At 40.1% G+C, this 15,302-nt stretch overlaps 1 protein-coding gene across 7 annotated transcripts; it reads right to left on the bottom strand.

The window, feature by feature from the left end:
* Positions 1-194: 194 nt before the first annotated feature.
* Positions 195-15,032, bottom strand: LOC121235202 (cold-responsive protein kinase 1-like). Of its 7 annotated transcripts, none has more exons than XM_041131490.1 (8): positions 14,877-15,032; positions 14,710-14,802; positions 14,072-14,170; positions 3,293-3,408; positions 2,830-3,040; positions 2,486-2,723; positions 2,220-2,370; positions 195-961 (listed from the first exon to the last, which is right to left on the bottom strand). In XM_041131490.1, the coding sequence occupies exons 2-8, from the start codon at positions 14,738-14,740 to the stop codon at positions 569-571; spliced, it is 1,239 nt and encodes a 412-aa protein (XP_040987424.1). In that variant the 5' UTR covers positions 14,741-14,802; positions 14,877-15,032; the 3' UTR covers positions 195-568. The 7 variants fall into 7 exon arrangements, with proteins under 7 accessions (XP_040987424.1, XP_040987429.1, XP_040987427.1 ...); XM_041131495.1 differs by having other exon boundaries at positions 3,293-3,399; XM_041131493.1 differs by having other exon boundaries at positions 14,710-14,780.
* Positions 15,033-15,302: the final 270 nt, after the last annotated feature.

Here is a 15,302-nt window from a genome sequence, read left to right as displayed (position 1 = left end):
CAACTCAGTTCAACATTCAAACGTAACCTTAGAGAATCACAGTGCTCGCAACAGTTAGAGCCCAAATTGGCATAAGGTTAAAAAGGAACAATCTCTCTCTCTTTTTTTTTTTTTTTTTTTTTTTTTTATAGGTAAATATGGGAAATTAAAAGAGAAGAACATTTCTTAGAACAATAATTATGGATCACACTTACAGCACCTTGGCGAATTCATCTGACAGGTAATCACATTTCATTGAAGGTATTAACAACAAAGTATCCCTGCTTCTACAAGAGAGAAGGAATGGCAGAGGGGGATGCTGTTGAATGCTCAGAACTCTCTCTTTGTAGACCAGAAAAAATAATCCGTGTTCAACAATAAAAAGGGAAAATAATCTGATTGATGACAAAAAGATTTTACCAAATTGGAACACCCACAAAAGAATTTACATTGTTGTTCAGTTAGCTCTTTGAAGGTACTTTAATTGCTTTTGACAGCAAAATCTATAATGATATTTGCTCAAAAGAAATCAAGATTAGAACCTTGAAAGCGCTGTCCAAACAAGATCTAAGAAACTGGTTTACCCCACTCACTCGGTTCGGTCGTATATTGAATTGAAGGTCATGGTAGCAACAGAGGAGGTTATGTTTCCATATGATGGTGGTGTATCTGGCTTTCCTAATCCTGAAGATGCTGTGTAAGATGTATTCTTCATTTTGGCATCATCTTCCTGGCCGCTGCCATCTTTTGAATCCATGAACTGAGCAAGCAGGCCTGGTTTTGATATCTCCTCATCAATCAAATTCATTTCACCCAGTAGCATTTTAACTACCGTGGACATGGATGGTCGTAGCTTTGGCTTGTCTTGAGTGCAAAGAAGACCAATCTTTAGAAATCTGCAAGCCTCCTCAACATTGAAATCATCACTCAATGATGCGTCCACCAATCTCAGCAATTCCCCTTTCTCATGTAGTACCCATGCCTGCAATACAGATGTCTCTCAAGTGATAAGTTTGGCATGTTCTGGACACTTCCATGTTTTATTTTTCTATTGCTTTCCTCATTTGTCTATTATGTTTCCAAATTTTATTAATCAAAATAATGATTTACAATAGGACTCAGAAGATATTAAACCACTTAAACCATTGGTTGCTCTTCCTCACTTAGCAACAAAAATTGCCCTTCCTGATTTGCAATTCTTTATTAATAGGACTTCGAAGATATTAAACCACTTAAACCATTGGTCGCTCTTCCCCACTTAGCAACAAAAATTGCCCTGCCTGATTTGTTCTCTTAATAAAGACACAACGAGCTAACACTTCATCATGGTGCCCATTTCCTGATTAACTGAGAGCAACTAAAAGACCAACACACCCATTTAGCAGTCTCATGGAGAGCTCAGAAATAATATTTCCTTTAGTTTTGAAAAATCTTTTTATTGCACAAAAGCAGGGGCAAAGTTAAAAAGATTATTTTTTTATGTGTGGAGGGGCAATTCACGAAAGTACATAAGCATGTAGATACTTATAGTCTCTCTCTCTATGGGTGCATGTGAAACAAAAACAAAAAGTTTTAAATTAATTCCATGATCAAGTTACCATACAAAGGTTATATATCTATAAAACCATCTTAGAAGAGAACTTTCCTTTTGAATGCATAAGTTTTCAAGTTTTTCAGTAGTAAGTCGTCAGACTTGTTTTTAAGGCAAAAATGAAAAGTTAAACAAGTCTGACTTGTTTATTGTAGCTAAAGCCTTTTCATTTTAGCATTGTAGGTATCAGAACTGCACAACTAAACCTAACAATGACAAACACTAATTGAAAATAAAGAGAGAGAAAAGAAAGCCAGTGGGATGGGGAAGGATTTGTGCAGTCAATAGATTTTTTCTTTTTGCCGTTTTGTGTTTGTTTTGAGACGTACATGTTCAAGCTTCCACGAGACTTTGAGGAACTTTGGGGAGCCCATATTAAAAAGCCTAGTATTCCGCATATGACTAAAACTTAATTTTGATTTTTTCTCTAAACCAACTGGTCAAAAATCAAAAGGAATTATTTTGGGAAATAAATTGATAGCCTTAACTTGTTATGGTTTTTTTAAGAGTGAGTTTACTCTTTGGTAGGCATATATTGTTTTACTCAGGTGTAGAAATCCTAAATGGAGGTGTATGACTCCTTTAAGAATTCTTTCTATTTAATCAAATTGAAAAAAAAAAAAAAAAAAAAAAACTCCAAATTCCTTACCCTTTCAAGTAGATATTGTTCTTCAGCCGGTAATCGCTTGTTTGTGTTGTTCCTCCCACTAACAATTTCTATGAGCAGAACACCAAAACTATAAATATCTGCTTTCCTTGTCACTTGACCTCGTATTGCGTATTCAGGTGCCAAATAACCTCTACAGGAACCAAACAAGGACACTTGGATCTTACGAATATAATATACCAAAAATGGATCAATTTGGTGAGAAATGAAGTGAAAAATCAAAATGAATATAACCTCTACAAACTTACGCTGTTCCAGCTACACGGGTACTAATATGGGTCAGGTTGGGTGAAATAAACTTTGCAAGACCAAAATCTGAAATTTTGGGTGTTAGGTCTTTATCAAGGAGAATATTGCTCGCTTTGATGTCCCTATGAATGATATGTGGTTGGACGTCTTCATGAAGGAATGCAAGCCCCTGTGCAACACCAATGCAAATTTTATGCCGTGTTTGCCAGTTGAATTGGATGCTACTGTGGCCTCCGCCTAAAAGAAACAGAGACTAAGTCATTACCTAGAATATTAATGATTTTTTTTTTGTAAGTACCGGGAATATTAATAAATTCCAATGAATAATAAGCAATTGAATTACCAAGAAGTGTTTGCGCAAGGCTATTGTTTTCAAGATAGCCATATACCAAAATTCGGTGGTTTCCTTCCGCACTGCAACCGTACAACTTAACCAGGTTGTCATGTTCAACTTCTGAGATCACATTTATTTCTGTCAAAAACTCCCGCACCCCTTGCCTGGAGTCGGCTGACAATACCTTTATAGCAGCCACACTACCATCTCTTAGCTTTCCCTGTCAATTACAAAAGTTTTGGAAAAGGAAACCACTCATTAAATGAAAAAACCAGAAACATTTTGTACATAATAAAATGGTGATACCAAGTATTTCTTAATAATTTTTTTTTTTTTTTTATAAGTAACAAATTTTATTAATGAGAATAGGTATAACCCAAGTACACGGGGTATACAAGAGTTTACACCCAGTTATGAGAAAGTATTCCTTAATAAAAATATAGAAACATAATCATATGCAATGTGGAATCACCTTATAGACAGAACCAAATCCTCCCTCCCCAATTTTATTGGCTGGACTGAAATTATTAGTTGCAACCCGCAATTCCTTGTAAGTGTACAGATTAACATTCCTGATGCCTGAAATATCTATTGACATGGAACCAATTAAAGCTTTAACATTTAAAAAAAAAAAAAACGTTCCAAATGTATACAAAGAATTGGCAGGATGTCCAACGGGTTCAGTTTTGAGAAAATCTATGCTCATGCTCAAGATACACAAAAGGCAGTCACAGTCTCCCTGACATGGTAATAAGAAATTTTGATTTTTAAACATTCAAAAGAAAAGGCTTAACTTCACCCTGGGAAAAACTGAAGTCAAATATGAAGTTATCCAAAAGACCTATCAACGCCAATTGAGAGGCAGGTGATTTTAACATATTACACACAAAAATACTCCCTTAAGAATCTATATTAAGGCATAAAACTAAAACAAACTAAACAAATATAATCCAACTCGTCCAGTATCCCAGCAAGAAATATTTGAAGTAAAAACCACAACTTCTATTCCACACCCAACTAGAGTGCCAAACTCCCCATCCAATAAGGAAATTAGTCTATCTTGTCTGTGTCAATTGCTGTCCATAATCCTTCTTCTATTCTTCTTGTTAAGAAGGAAGACGGAGAAAAATATTAGATGCAAAGTGTATCTTTCGTATTAAGCTTGAACAAATAAATAGACGTACAATGAACTATGTAAGGAAATATATACATAAGGAAAGTGGACTAAGTTGATTGAGTCCTAAAAATAAGCTAATTACAAAAATTGTGCAAGTCTTGATTCTGTGCATGTATGGTAAGAAATAACTCTGTCAATACTCCACCTCAAGTTGGCGCATGAAGATCCGTAATACCCAACTTGAGCGAAAAATGATGAAAAAGCTCATGTCCCAAAGCTTTAGTGAAGATATCCGCAAGTTGCTCATGTGAAGGAGTGTGGACAACTTTGAGGAGGCCCGAGCGAATTTTGTCGCGAATGATATGACAATCAATCTCAATGTGTTTGGTACGCTCGTGAAAAATAGGATTATGTGCAATATACAGTGCAGATTGATTGTCACAATGTAGAGTAAAAGGATTGGGATGAGAGACACCAAGATCAGTGAGGAGTTATTTTAACCAAGTGAGTTCACAGGTTGTGACAGCCATAGTGCGATATTCAGCTTCAGCAGAAGAGCGAGAAACTGTATTCTATTTCTTGGTGCGCCATGAGATCGGATTGGTGCCTAACTGAATAAAGTAGCCAGTGGTGGAGTAGCGGGTGATGGGGCAGCTGGCCCAATCAGAATCTATGTAAGCTGAAACATGGGTACTGTTGGATGAAGGAAAGAAGATACCTTGGCCGGGACAGCCTTTGATGTAGCGAAGAACTCTGGTAGCGACAGTCATTTGGGGAACCCGAGGAGCATGCATGAATTGACTGAGTGTGTTGATAGCATAAACGATGTCAGGTCTGATGATGGTCAAATAGATGAGTCGACCGACAAGGCGACGGTAAAGGCCAGGATCAGGGAGGAGGTCACCATCTTGAGTAGTAAGCTTCAAATGTTGCTCCATAGGAAAAGGAGTAGTCCATGCACCAAGTTGTCCACTGTCAGAGAGAATGTCGAGGGCATATTTTCGCAGATTAAGAAAGATGACTGTGGAAGAGCAAGCAACTTCAAGTCCAAGAAAGTACTTTAGGGAACCGAGGTCCTTTGTCTTGAAATGAGCGGAGAGAATTTTCTTGAAAATCTCAATCTGAGAGAGATCATTACCAGCAACCAAGATGTCATCAACATAAATAAGAACAAGAACAATGTTGGTGGAAGTAGTGAGAGTGAATAAAGAATGATCGGCCTGAGACGAATGAAAAACTGTATCAAGAAGCACAAAGGTTAGTTTAAAAAACTAGTTCCGGGAGGCTTGTTTGAGGCCATAGAGGGATTTTCTGAGGCGACAGACGCGGGTCTCCCCTTAAGGACAATATCCGGGCGGTGGGGTCATGTATGCTTCTTCATCAAGATCGCCGTGCAAGAAGGCATTGTTGACGTTGAGCTGATGAATAATCCAATTTTTGGTAGCGGCAAAGGCCAATAAGCAGCGGTCTGTGGTCATTTTGGCAACTGGAGCAAAAATCTCATGGTAGTCAAGGCCTTCAACCTGAGTATATCTTTTGGTAACAAGTCGAGTTTTGTACCTCTCGATGGATCCGCGGCCTTGAGTTTGGTTTTGAAAACTCATTTGCACCCAATGGGTTTCTTACCAGGAGGAAGGGGCTCAAGAGTCCAGGTGGAATTATCTTCTAAAGCATGAAGCTCAACAGTCATCGCCTCACGCCAGTGAGAGTGGCGAATAGCATCAGTATAGTAAGAGGGTTCAGTACAAGATGTAAGAGCATTCAAAAAAGTAATATGTGACAGAGAAAAACGGGAATATGAAAGAAAAGCAGACAAAGGGTGAGCAGTACCTGAAGCAGGTGTAGATGTCGTGGGCTCCGCATGTAAGGTGAGACAAAAATCGTCGTGAAGGTAGGCAGGTCGAGTAATAGAGCGGCGAGGGCGGGGAGCTGGTGGAGAGAGGTTGGGCAAGGTCATAGGGGTCGGGGAATCAGGAGAGTCAGGGGAGTCAGGGAGGTCAAGAGGGTTAGAAGAGGCCGGAGGATCGGGAGATATAATAGGTGCAGGAACGGGAAGAGGAACGATAGGAGTGGGGAGAGATGGAGTGTCATGGAGATCTTGAAAAGGAAAGGTTTGTTCGTGGAAGGTGACATCTCGGGAGTAGAAGACGGACTGATTCTGGAGATTGTAGAGCTTGTAGGCTTTATGTGTGCTTGGGTAGCCAAGGAAGACACATTTACTGGCACGAGGAGAACATTTGTCGCGATGAATGCTGAGAGTTTGGGCATAACAAAGACAACCGAATACACGAAGATGGTCATAGTTGGGAGTTTTATTGAACAAAACTTCAAAAGGTGATTTATTTTGGAGAGTTCAGCTAGGAGTGTGGTTGATGAAGTAGGCTGCAGTGAGAACACAATCACCCCAAAAAGGTAGAGGTAAGTGTGATTGAAAACAAAGACTGCGGGCAACATTTAGAAGGTGACGGTGTTTACGGTCTGCAACGCCGTTTTGTTGGGGAGTTTCGACACATGTACGTTCATGAATGATGCCGTGTGTGTGCAGGTATGTTTGAAATTGATGGGAAAGAAATTCTTGTCCATTATCAGTTCTAATAATTTTGACAGTGGTGTTAAATTGATTGTGGACAAGAGCGAGGAAGTGCGTTAAATGGGTGTAGGCCTCAGATTTAAAATGCATAAGATATACCCATGTGGTGCGAGAAAAATCATCAACAATTGTGAGAAAATAATGAGTGCCACATAAGGATACCGTGCAATAACCACCCCAAATATCACAAAAAATGCGATTAAAACGAGAATCACTTTTATTGGCATAAGAGGAAAAAGGTAATCTTGTGTGTTTGGAACAAGCACAAACATCACATTCAGGAAGAGTACAATGAGAATTAAAAATACTGGGAATATTAAAACTGAAGGGATGACCTCGACGTTGATGCCATAGAGTCTTATTTGCAGTAGTTTGAGCAGCAAAAATGATGGGATGTTCGGGGTGGTACACGTAGAGCCCATTGCATAGATTACCCGCTCCAATCGGCTTCATCGATGGAGAGTCCTGAAACAAACAAGAATGAGAGGAAAAAGTTATGAGACAAGAATTATAAAGGGCAATTTGGGAAAACTGATAGTAAGTTAAAGGATATAAGTGGGACATAAAAAACATTGTGTAATGTGAGAGAGGGAGAGAGACGACAAGAACCCATCCCTTCGGCTGGGATATCCTGTCCTGTTGGGAGCCGAATGTGGTGAGGAGAGGCAAGGGGCTGCAGATCGGCAAAGGTATCGCGTTGGTGGTAGATGTGGTGGCTCGCACCATTGTCCACCACCCAATGGAGGCGCTGATTGAAGGAGAAATCAGATGGGGAGAAGAGGTTACCAGCAAAAGATGGAGGAGATGGGTCATTCGAAGCCGGCGATGGTGCGAGGAGGTGGAGCAACTTCTAATACAACTCCGGAGGGAGGGAAACCAGATTCGCAGTCAACGAAGAAGCGAGAGAAGCCTGATTTGCAGTCGACGGGGCTGGCCCTAAGATGGACAACCACGATTTGTTGGTGCGAGGCTCTCGGCCCGGAGGATACCCGATGAGGGTCCAGCAACGGTCACGTGTGTGCTCGTCTTTGCCGCATGCGGTGCACTTCAGATGAGGCCGTGGTCGAGCAGTGGTGCGAATAGCCATGGCCATGGTTTCGGATGCGGGGGTTTGAATATTAAGAAGCCTCTGTTGTTCTTCTTGAAACAAGATGGAGAAAACTTTGCTTATGGGGGAAGAGGATCCATGACCAGAATTTGGGTGCGAAGGGGAGCAAAGGAATTGTTGAGCCCAATGAGAAATTGAAAAACACATTCATCACCAGCCTGTCATTGCATGTCTTTGAGGTCAGTTGCGGTTTGGAGATGGCTAAGTTCATCCCACAACTATTTGATTTGGTTGAAATAATCATGGACAGAATTTGTAGTTTGGTGCAGGGAGGAGAGGGCTGGTTTTAAGTGATAGATGCGGGCATTGTTTCCATGGCAGAAGCGGGAGGAGAGGTCGAGCCAGACAACGCGGGGATCGGTATGATATTCAAGAGAATTGGCGAGGGAAGGGCTGATGGAGTTGAGGATCCAGGTAAGGACCATATCCTTCATTCGGTTCCACTGAGTATATTCTGGTTTGGTAGGTTCAGGAGGTGTAAGGGTGCCATCGACAAAGCCAAGTTTATTCTTGGCATTAAAGGCTCTGGTCATGGCTTTTTGCCATTTTGGGTAGTTGTCCCCTGTGAGAAGGCCATTGATGAGAATTAAACAAGGAGAATCTGAGGGGTGAAGAAGATTTGAGGAAGGAATGGGTGGGGTGTTGGCGTCGGCCATGGCAAAATGGTTGAATCGTTGTTTAGGCTGATACCATGTTAAGAAGGAAGACAGAGAAAAATATTGGATTGCAAAGTGTATCTTTCGTATTAAGCTTGTACAAATAAATAGACGTACAATGAACTATGTAAGGATATATATACATAAGAAAAGTGGACTAAGTTGATTGAGTCCTAAAAATAAGCTAATTACAAAAATTGTGCAAGTCTTGATTTTGTGCATGTATGGTAAGAAATAACTCTGTCAATACTTCTTTCCTTATTTCACCTTTCCTTAATTTACTTAGGCCTGTACAGTTAGCATATTGACATAGTATAGTTTCTATATAGGGCTAGACTGCTAGAATCATTCATAAATTACTTTCTTTCCATGCATAGCTATCTTGTAAAGTTGATATATAATGTACAGATCACAAAAAGGCCAATTGATTCGGCCATTCACACAATATTCTGACATGGTATCAAGAGCCAACTTCTAATTATTGTTTTTCCTCGAATTTTTTTTCCTTCTCGGTTTCGGAGGTGTATCTCGTGTGTTCCGGTCAGGTCTATGTTGTCCTGTGGTGCACCCACAATTTCTTCTTCTCGGTTTTTCGCTGTTTGTTTCTGTTCTGGTTATTGGGAATTATGTGGCTTGGTGGCTGTTGGCACAGCCTTCCCTTGGTGGTTCTGGCATCTCTCTGTGCTGGTCACTCTCGGAACAGTAGTCTGCAGTTATTTTCTGGGTTTCGTCTTTGTGGGTATTTTCTGGTGCTGTTTGCTTCTAGGCAGTTTCCTTTTTGGTTATTTCTTGTCTTATTTTTTACTTTATTTACTATGGACTCCGCACCTGTGTGCGCCAAGTTTACAAGCAAAAATTACTCTACGTGGGCTTTCAATTTGAACTTTTCCTCAAGGGAAAAGATATTTGGGGTCATATTGATGGTATGGACTATGCAACCGATCCTGATAAATCCAAGGATTCATCATCTTCTCCTTCATGGGCTATGCTTGATGCTCGGATTATGTCTTGGCTTATTGGCTCGGTTGAGCCACATATTGTCACCAACTTGAGGCCTCATCGCACCGCTCAATCCATGTGGAATTACTTAAAGAAAATGTATCATCAAGATAACGGTGCTCATTGTTTTCAGTTAGAACATGCGATTGCCATCTTTCAACATGACAATCGTTCCATCCAAGACTATTATTCGGCGTTTCTGACTCTTTGGAACGAATATTTTGATCTGGTTACCACAAATGTTCTTGTTGCCTCTCTTTTTATTATTCAAAATCTTCACGAGACTAGTCGTTGTGATCAGTTTCTTATGAAACTCCGCCCTGAATATGAATTTGTTCGCTCCTCTCTGCTAAATCGCTCTCCTGTTCCTTCTCTTCATGTTTGTTTTGGTGAGTTACTTCGTGAAGAAGAATGTCTTAGTACTCTAGTTACTTTGGAGCAATCTCATGGTAGTTCTGGGTCAGTCCCTGTGGCTTATGCTACTCAACGACGAGGACCGCCTCTACAGTCTACCAACTTACAGTGTTTTTGCTGCAAGGAATTTGGGCATATCGCTGCTACTTGTCCCAAGAAATACTGCTCTTATTGCAAGAAAAAGGGCCACATTATCAAAGAATGCCGTATCCGCCTCCAGAATCGTCAGGCCCAAGCATTTCAGAGTTCTGTTATTGTACCTTCAGCGGCAACTTCTGCGGCCCATGGCTCTTCTCTAGGTGACTCTTTTGTTCCTACACCTCCTGCAGTGAATTACTGCACACCTGAAATGGTGCAACATATGCTAATTTTGGCATTATTAGCAATGGGATTCCAAGGTAACCATTCTACTAAACTCTGGTATGTGGACTCTGATGCCTCTAATCACATAACGCATAATCCCACAACTCTGTGTCATGTTCGGCCCTACGCTGGCCAATCTACCATTCAAACTGCCAATGGCAGTTCATTGCCAATCACTACTGTCGGAGATGTCTCTTCTAAGTTCACTCATGTGTTTCTTGCTCCTCAGCTTTCCACGAATCTTATTTTTGTTGGTCAGTTAGTTGATAACAATTCTGCTGTTAATTTTTCTGGTAATAGTTGTGTTGTGCAGGACCAGGTAACGGGGAAGCCAATCGTGAAGGGACCTAAAGCGGGGCGCATGTTTCCACTATTTTTGCCTGTTCCAGCATTTTCTTCAGTTTCTCCTATTTTGTCTTTTGCTTATAATAATATTCCAGATCTTAGTATGGTGTGGCATCATCGTTTAGGCCATCCCAATGCTCATATCTTATCTCATGTATTGAACTTTGGTTTATTTGGTAATAAAGAACGTTGTTCTTCCTCTTTTGAGTGTGCTTCTTGCAAACTTGGTAAAAGCAAAACTCTTTCCTTTCCTTTGCATGCTAGTCGAGCTTCTCACTGTTTTGATCTTATCCACAGTGATGTTTGGGGACCTTCCCCTGTTAGTTCACATGAAAAATTTAGATATTATGTGACCTTCATTAATGATCATAGCAAATTTACTTGGTTATATTTTCTTCGCTCTAAATCTAAGGGTTTTCGTACTTTCACTGTGTTTTTAGCACATGTTGAAAATCAATTTTTTGCTTCTATCAAGATATTATGCACAAATTTCGGTGGCGAATATTTGTCTAATGAGTTTCAGGAATTCTTGGCTTCTAAAGGTATTATTCATCAACGTTCGTGTCCAGCTACTCCACAATAAAATGGAGTAGTCAAACGCAAAATCGCCATCTTCTGGATGTGGTACGTACTCTCTTGTTAGAATCATCTGTTCCCTCTACGTTCCAGATCGAGGCTATGAAAATTGCTACTCACTTGATTAATCGTTTACCTTCCCAAGTCCTACACATGGAGTCTCCCTATTTTCGTTTGTTTGCTAAGCAACCTAGTTATGATAATCTCTGTACTTTTGGTTGTGTATGCTTTGTTCATTTAACTCCTCATGAGCGAGATAAATTATCTGCTCAAGCTGTTCGATGTGCGTTCTTGGGATATAATGTGTGTCAAAAAGGCTTTGTTTGTTATGATCCTACAATACATCATACACGTATTTCTAATAATGTTATTTTCTTTAAAAATCAACATTTCTTTCATGTATCTTCTTTGCCCGCATCTTCTACTGCAGTATTCCCCTCCTTTGAGCAGCAGTTCTCAAATCCTCAACCTGTCAGCTCTCGCTTTAAACCAGGTACTATGTATACGAGACGTCCTCACCCACAGTCTCTTCCGGTGGCTCCTCCAGTATCTGATCCTTCCACGCTCTAGATTCAGTCAGTTACAGCATCTTCAGAGCCTTTGGCACGTCACTCTCCTTGAGTGTCTATACCCCCGGATAGGTATGGGTTTCCTTCTTCTAAGTCTGGCAATTTTATTTCAGCTCTTACTGCTGCATTGTCCAATTTTGATATTCCCACATCCTACTCACAAGCTGCCAAACATGAATGTTGGCGACAAGCCATGCAGGAAGAAATCGCTGCTCTAGAGGCCAATCATACCTGGGACGTTGAGTCCTATCCTCCCACCATTATTCCTTTGGGTTGCAAATGGGTTTACTTAGTCAAAGTCTGATCTAATGAGAGTTTAGATCGGTACAAAACTCGGCTTGTTGCACTTGGGAATAATCAAGAATATAGTGTCAATTATGAAGAGACATTTGCACCTGTGGCTAAGATGACTATTGTTCGTACTATCCTCGCTCTTGCTGCTTCCAATAATTGGCCACTGCATCAGATGGATGTCAAAAATGTTTTTCTTCAAGGGGATCTTTTTTTTTTTTTTTAAGTAAACAAGTATTATTGATCAAAGAATGGGCAAAAATGTCAATTACAAAATACATATGCCCTATCTAAGTAGGCACATTTGAAACAAGGAAACCATGAAGGTCTATGCCATTAAAGTCCACAACAATGGTCCAAGTACAAAGAGTTCTAGAAAAGAAAACTTTTAGCTCCTCCATCAATCTCTCCTTTTCACGGGGATCTTAAAGAGTATTTATATGAAACCACCCCCAGGATTGTTTTCTTCTGCGAATTTGCATGTGTGTAAGCTTCGTTGTAAGCTTCGTCGCTCCATTTATGGTCTCAAACAAGCTCAGAGGGCCTGGTTTGATAAATTTTGAACTACTTTATTACAATTTTCCTTCAAGCAAAGCAAATATGACACTTTCTTGTTTCTTTAGAAATCAGACATGAGTATTGTTGTTCTTTCGGTTTATGTTGATGATATTTTGATCACTGGTTCAGATTCTGCTTTACTTGGCCAGCTCAAGACTCATCTCTCTTAGTCCCTTTATATGAAAGATCTTGGGTCTCTCACATATTTTCTTGGTCTTGAGGTGCATCGTAGTCCATCTTGTATTTCCCTCAACCAACAGAAGTATGCTAGTGACCTGGTGGCTACAGCCGGCCTGCAGGGGCTACCTCTATTGATACTCACATGGAATTGAATGGCAAGTTTTGCAAAGAGGAGGGTGACTTACTTGTTGATCCCAATTTATACCAGAAGTTGGTGGGTGCCTTATCTATCTCACCATTACTAGACCAGACATATCCTTTGCAGTACAGCAAGTCAGTCAGTTTCTTCAGACTCCTCGTCATCTTCATTTGGCTATTGTCTGAAGGATCATACGCTATGTTCAAGGCACTTCTACCCATGGTTTATTCTTTCCTGTGGGCACTTTTCCTCGTCTTACTGCTTATAGTGACGCTGATTGGGCTGGTTGTGCGGATACAAGTCGCTCCATCACTGGTTGGTGTGTGTTCTCAGGTGATGCATTGATCTCCTGGAATAGTAAGAAGCAAGACAGAGTCTCTACGTCATCTACAGAATCTGAGTACCGGGCGATGTTTCTTGCTTGTTCCGAAATTATTTAGTTTCGAGGTTTGCTTGTTGAGCTAGATTTTTCTGAGACCGATCATACACCTCTACATGCTGATAATACGAGTGCTATTCAGATCACAACCAATCCTGTCTATCATGAGCGCACGAAGTATATTGAAGTCGACTGTCACTCTATCCATGAAGCATTTGAAGCTCGTGTTATCAATCTTCCACATGTTTCCACTGAACTACAAATTGTTGATATCTTCACCAAAGCTCTCACTCGCAACGACATTGCTTCTTAAGTAGCAAATTGATGCTTGTTGATCAACCCACATCGATTTGAGAGGGGCTATCAATGATCCTTCTTCTATTCTTCTTTCCTTATTTCACCTTTCCTTAATTTACTTAGGCGTGTACAGTTAGCATACTGACAAAGTATAGTTTCCATACAGGGCTAAACTGCTAGAATCATTCGTAAATTACTTTCTTTCCATGTATAGCTATCATGTAGAGTTGATATATAATATATAGATCACAAAAAGGCCAATTGATTCAACCATTCACACAATATTCTGACAGTCGATCTAGTTGAGACGGTCAAGGCTTGTCGAGACATTAAAAAGAGGCCTAGTTATCTAGAAAGAACTTGAGAATAGCCAATTGAGTATCTGCATTGTAAAATAGCAGCCATTTGAGTTGTTTTCAAATATGAACTGGTTCAGAAAAGTGATATTTATAAGAAGATAGCCTCTTCCCAATTTTATTCGTTGAGACAAGAAGGATCAAAAAATTTAATGAGTCCGTGACTATTTCATGGTAGAGAGCAGCCAATCTAAGGTAAGGATTTTTTTGCCCTAATAAGTGCTGTTGGCACGGACCAATTGAGCATCAGCCCTTATCAGCTGATAAATTAATTATACAAAAGAATAAAAGAATAAAGTTATTTTAATGTGTACCTTCATCATCTCTAATCGTTTGTTCATCTGAGGAAGCTCTTTTTTTTCTAACAAAGAAAGAGAAACAAGGCATCACCAGCTTCTTATGTTTATCAATACCTGCAATCAATCAAGCCCCTGCCTGTCAAGTTAAACCATTGAACATAAATCCATCATCATGTAATTTTAACTACCCAAAATCTTAGTCATGAACTCAGCTACGAGGAAGAACAGGTAGGAACTGTAATAGTCGGTTGCTTATACAGAGCAACTACACTCGTGTGATGCCCAGAATTTATAGTTAGGTGGCCCCAATTAACTTCTTTGATCTGCATATCTAACTAGCAGAGTGAAGTAAAGCATAGCTGCCCACAATATTGCAATTGGCCGCATCCTAAATACTGGTTAAATAATGTTGTGATTGCGATGCTCATCAATCTAAAGATATCATCCTTAATGACTATAACTTCGGTATCATGTATGATTGGCTTTAAAATTTTGTTCTCTTATGAAAGTTACTACACAAACAAATAAGCAGGCAGAGAAAATGATGTACAAGGAGGTGTCAACAAGCATAAAAAAATGAGTTCCTGGGAAGATTAAAGAAAGAACGATGGAAAGAAGGAAACCCAGGTTTTAAATCTTTGGTTTGGGCTCACCGTTTTCTGGAAAGAAAACTCGGACTTTCATCTTGAATAGTCCGTCTCACCCCAGTTTCTGAGAAAACAAACTGATAGAAGGCAATTTTCTCCCTAAATCAACAGATGAGATCCTAAATTACTGAGAATTCGTAGAAAGTCCAGATACGAACATTGAAGAAGCCTACCTTTATAATTGTCCTGCGGCTCCTGCCAACAATGTACTTGAGAGAGGGAGAGAGAGAGAGAGAGAGAGTCGGGTCTGTTTTAATTTTAGAGCTTGAATACTTCTTGCAGTTTCCTGTCCGGAACGACGTTGGAGACGGGATGAACATGGTCAACAAATTAAGGCGTGGGAAACCAACGGGGACCTCCCTAGACAGTAGACAGTGGACTTCGCATGTTATCTCTCTCTCTCTGTTTTTTTTTTTTTTTATTATTATTATTTTTTCTAATTTATGAAATCAGGCGATTTTCGCGGAAGGTATCGCCGTGGCGAGTCACTGGCGACAAGTCAAGTCAACGTTTCTGTCTCCGTACAAGCTGAAGCGCCGAAAGCTGAAGCTGACATTTTCCCATCATTTTAATTATCATTACCTTCTCATCATATAATA

Source organism: Juglans microcarpa x Juglans regia, chromosome 6D, assembly GCF_004785595.1.
Source record: "Juglans microcarpa x Juglans regia isolate MS1-56 chromosome 6D, Jm3101_v1.0, whole genome shotgun sequence".
NCBI classification, from domain to species: Eukaryota; Viridiplantae; Streptophyta; class Magnoliopsida; order Fagales; family Juglandaceae; genus Juglans; species Juglans microcarpa x Juglans regia.
This window is presented reverse-complemented; position numbering and strand designations above follow the sequence as displayed.

What these genes read in the sequence shown, in the direction of transcription:
- LOC121235202 (XM_041131490.1), bottom strand. Translation starts at nt 14,740, where the DNA reads ATGAAAGTCCGAGTTTTCTTTCCAGAAAACG. An exon ending in GATTTGGTTCTGTCTATAAG is followed by an intron (nt 3,041 to 3,292) that starts GTGATTCCACAT and finishes TGTAATTGACAG; the next exon opens with GGAAAGCTAAGAGATGGTAG. An exon ending in ACCCGTGTAGCTGGAACAGC is followed by an intron (nt 2,371 to 2,485) that starts GTAAGTTTGTAG and finishes TGGTTCCTGTAG; the next exon opens with AGGTTATTTGGCACCTGAAT.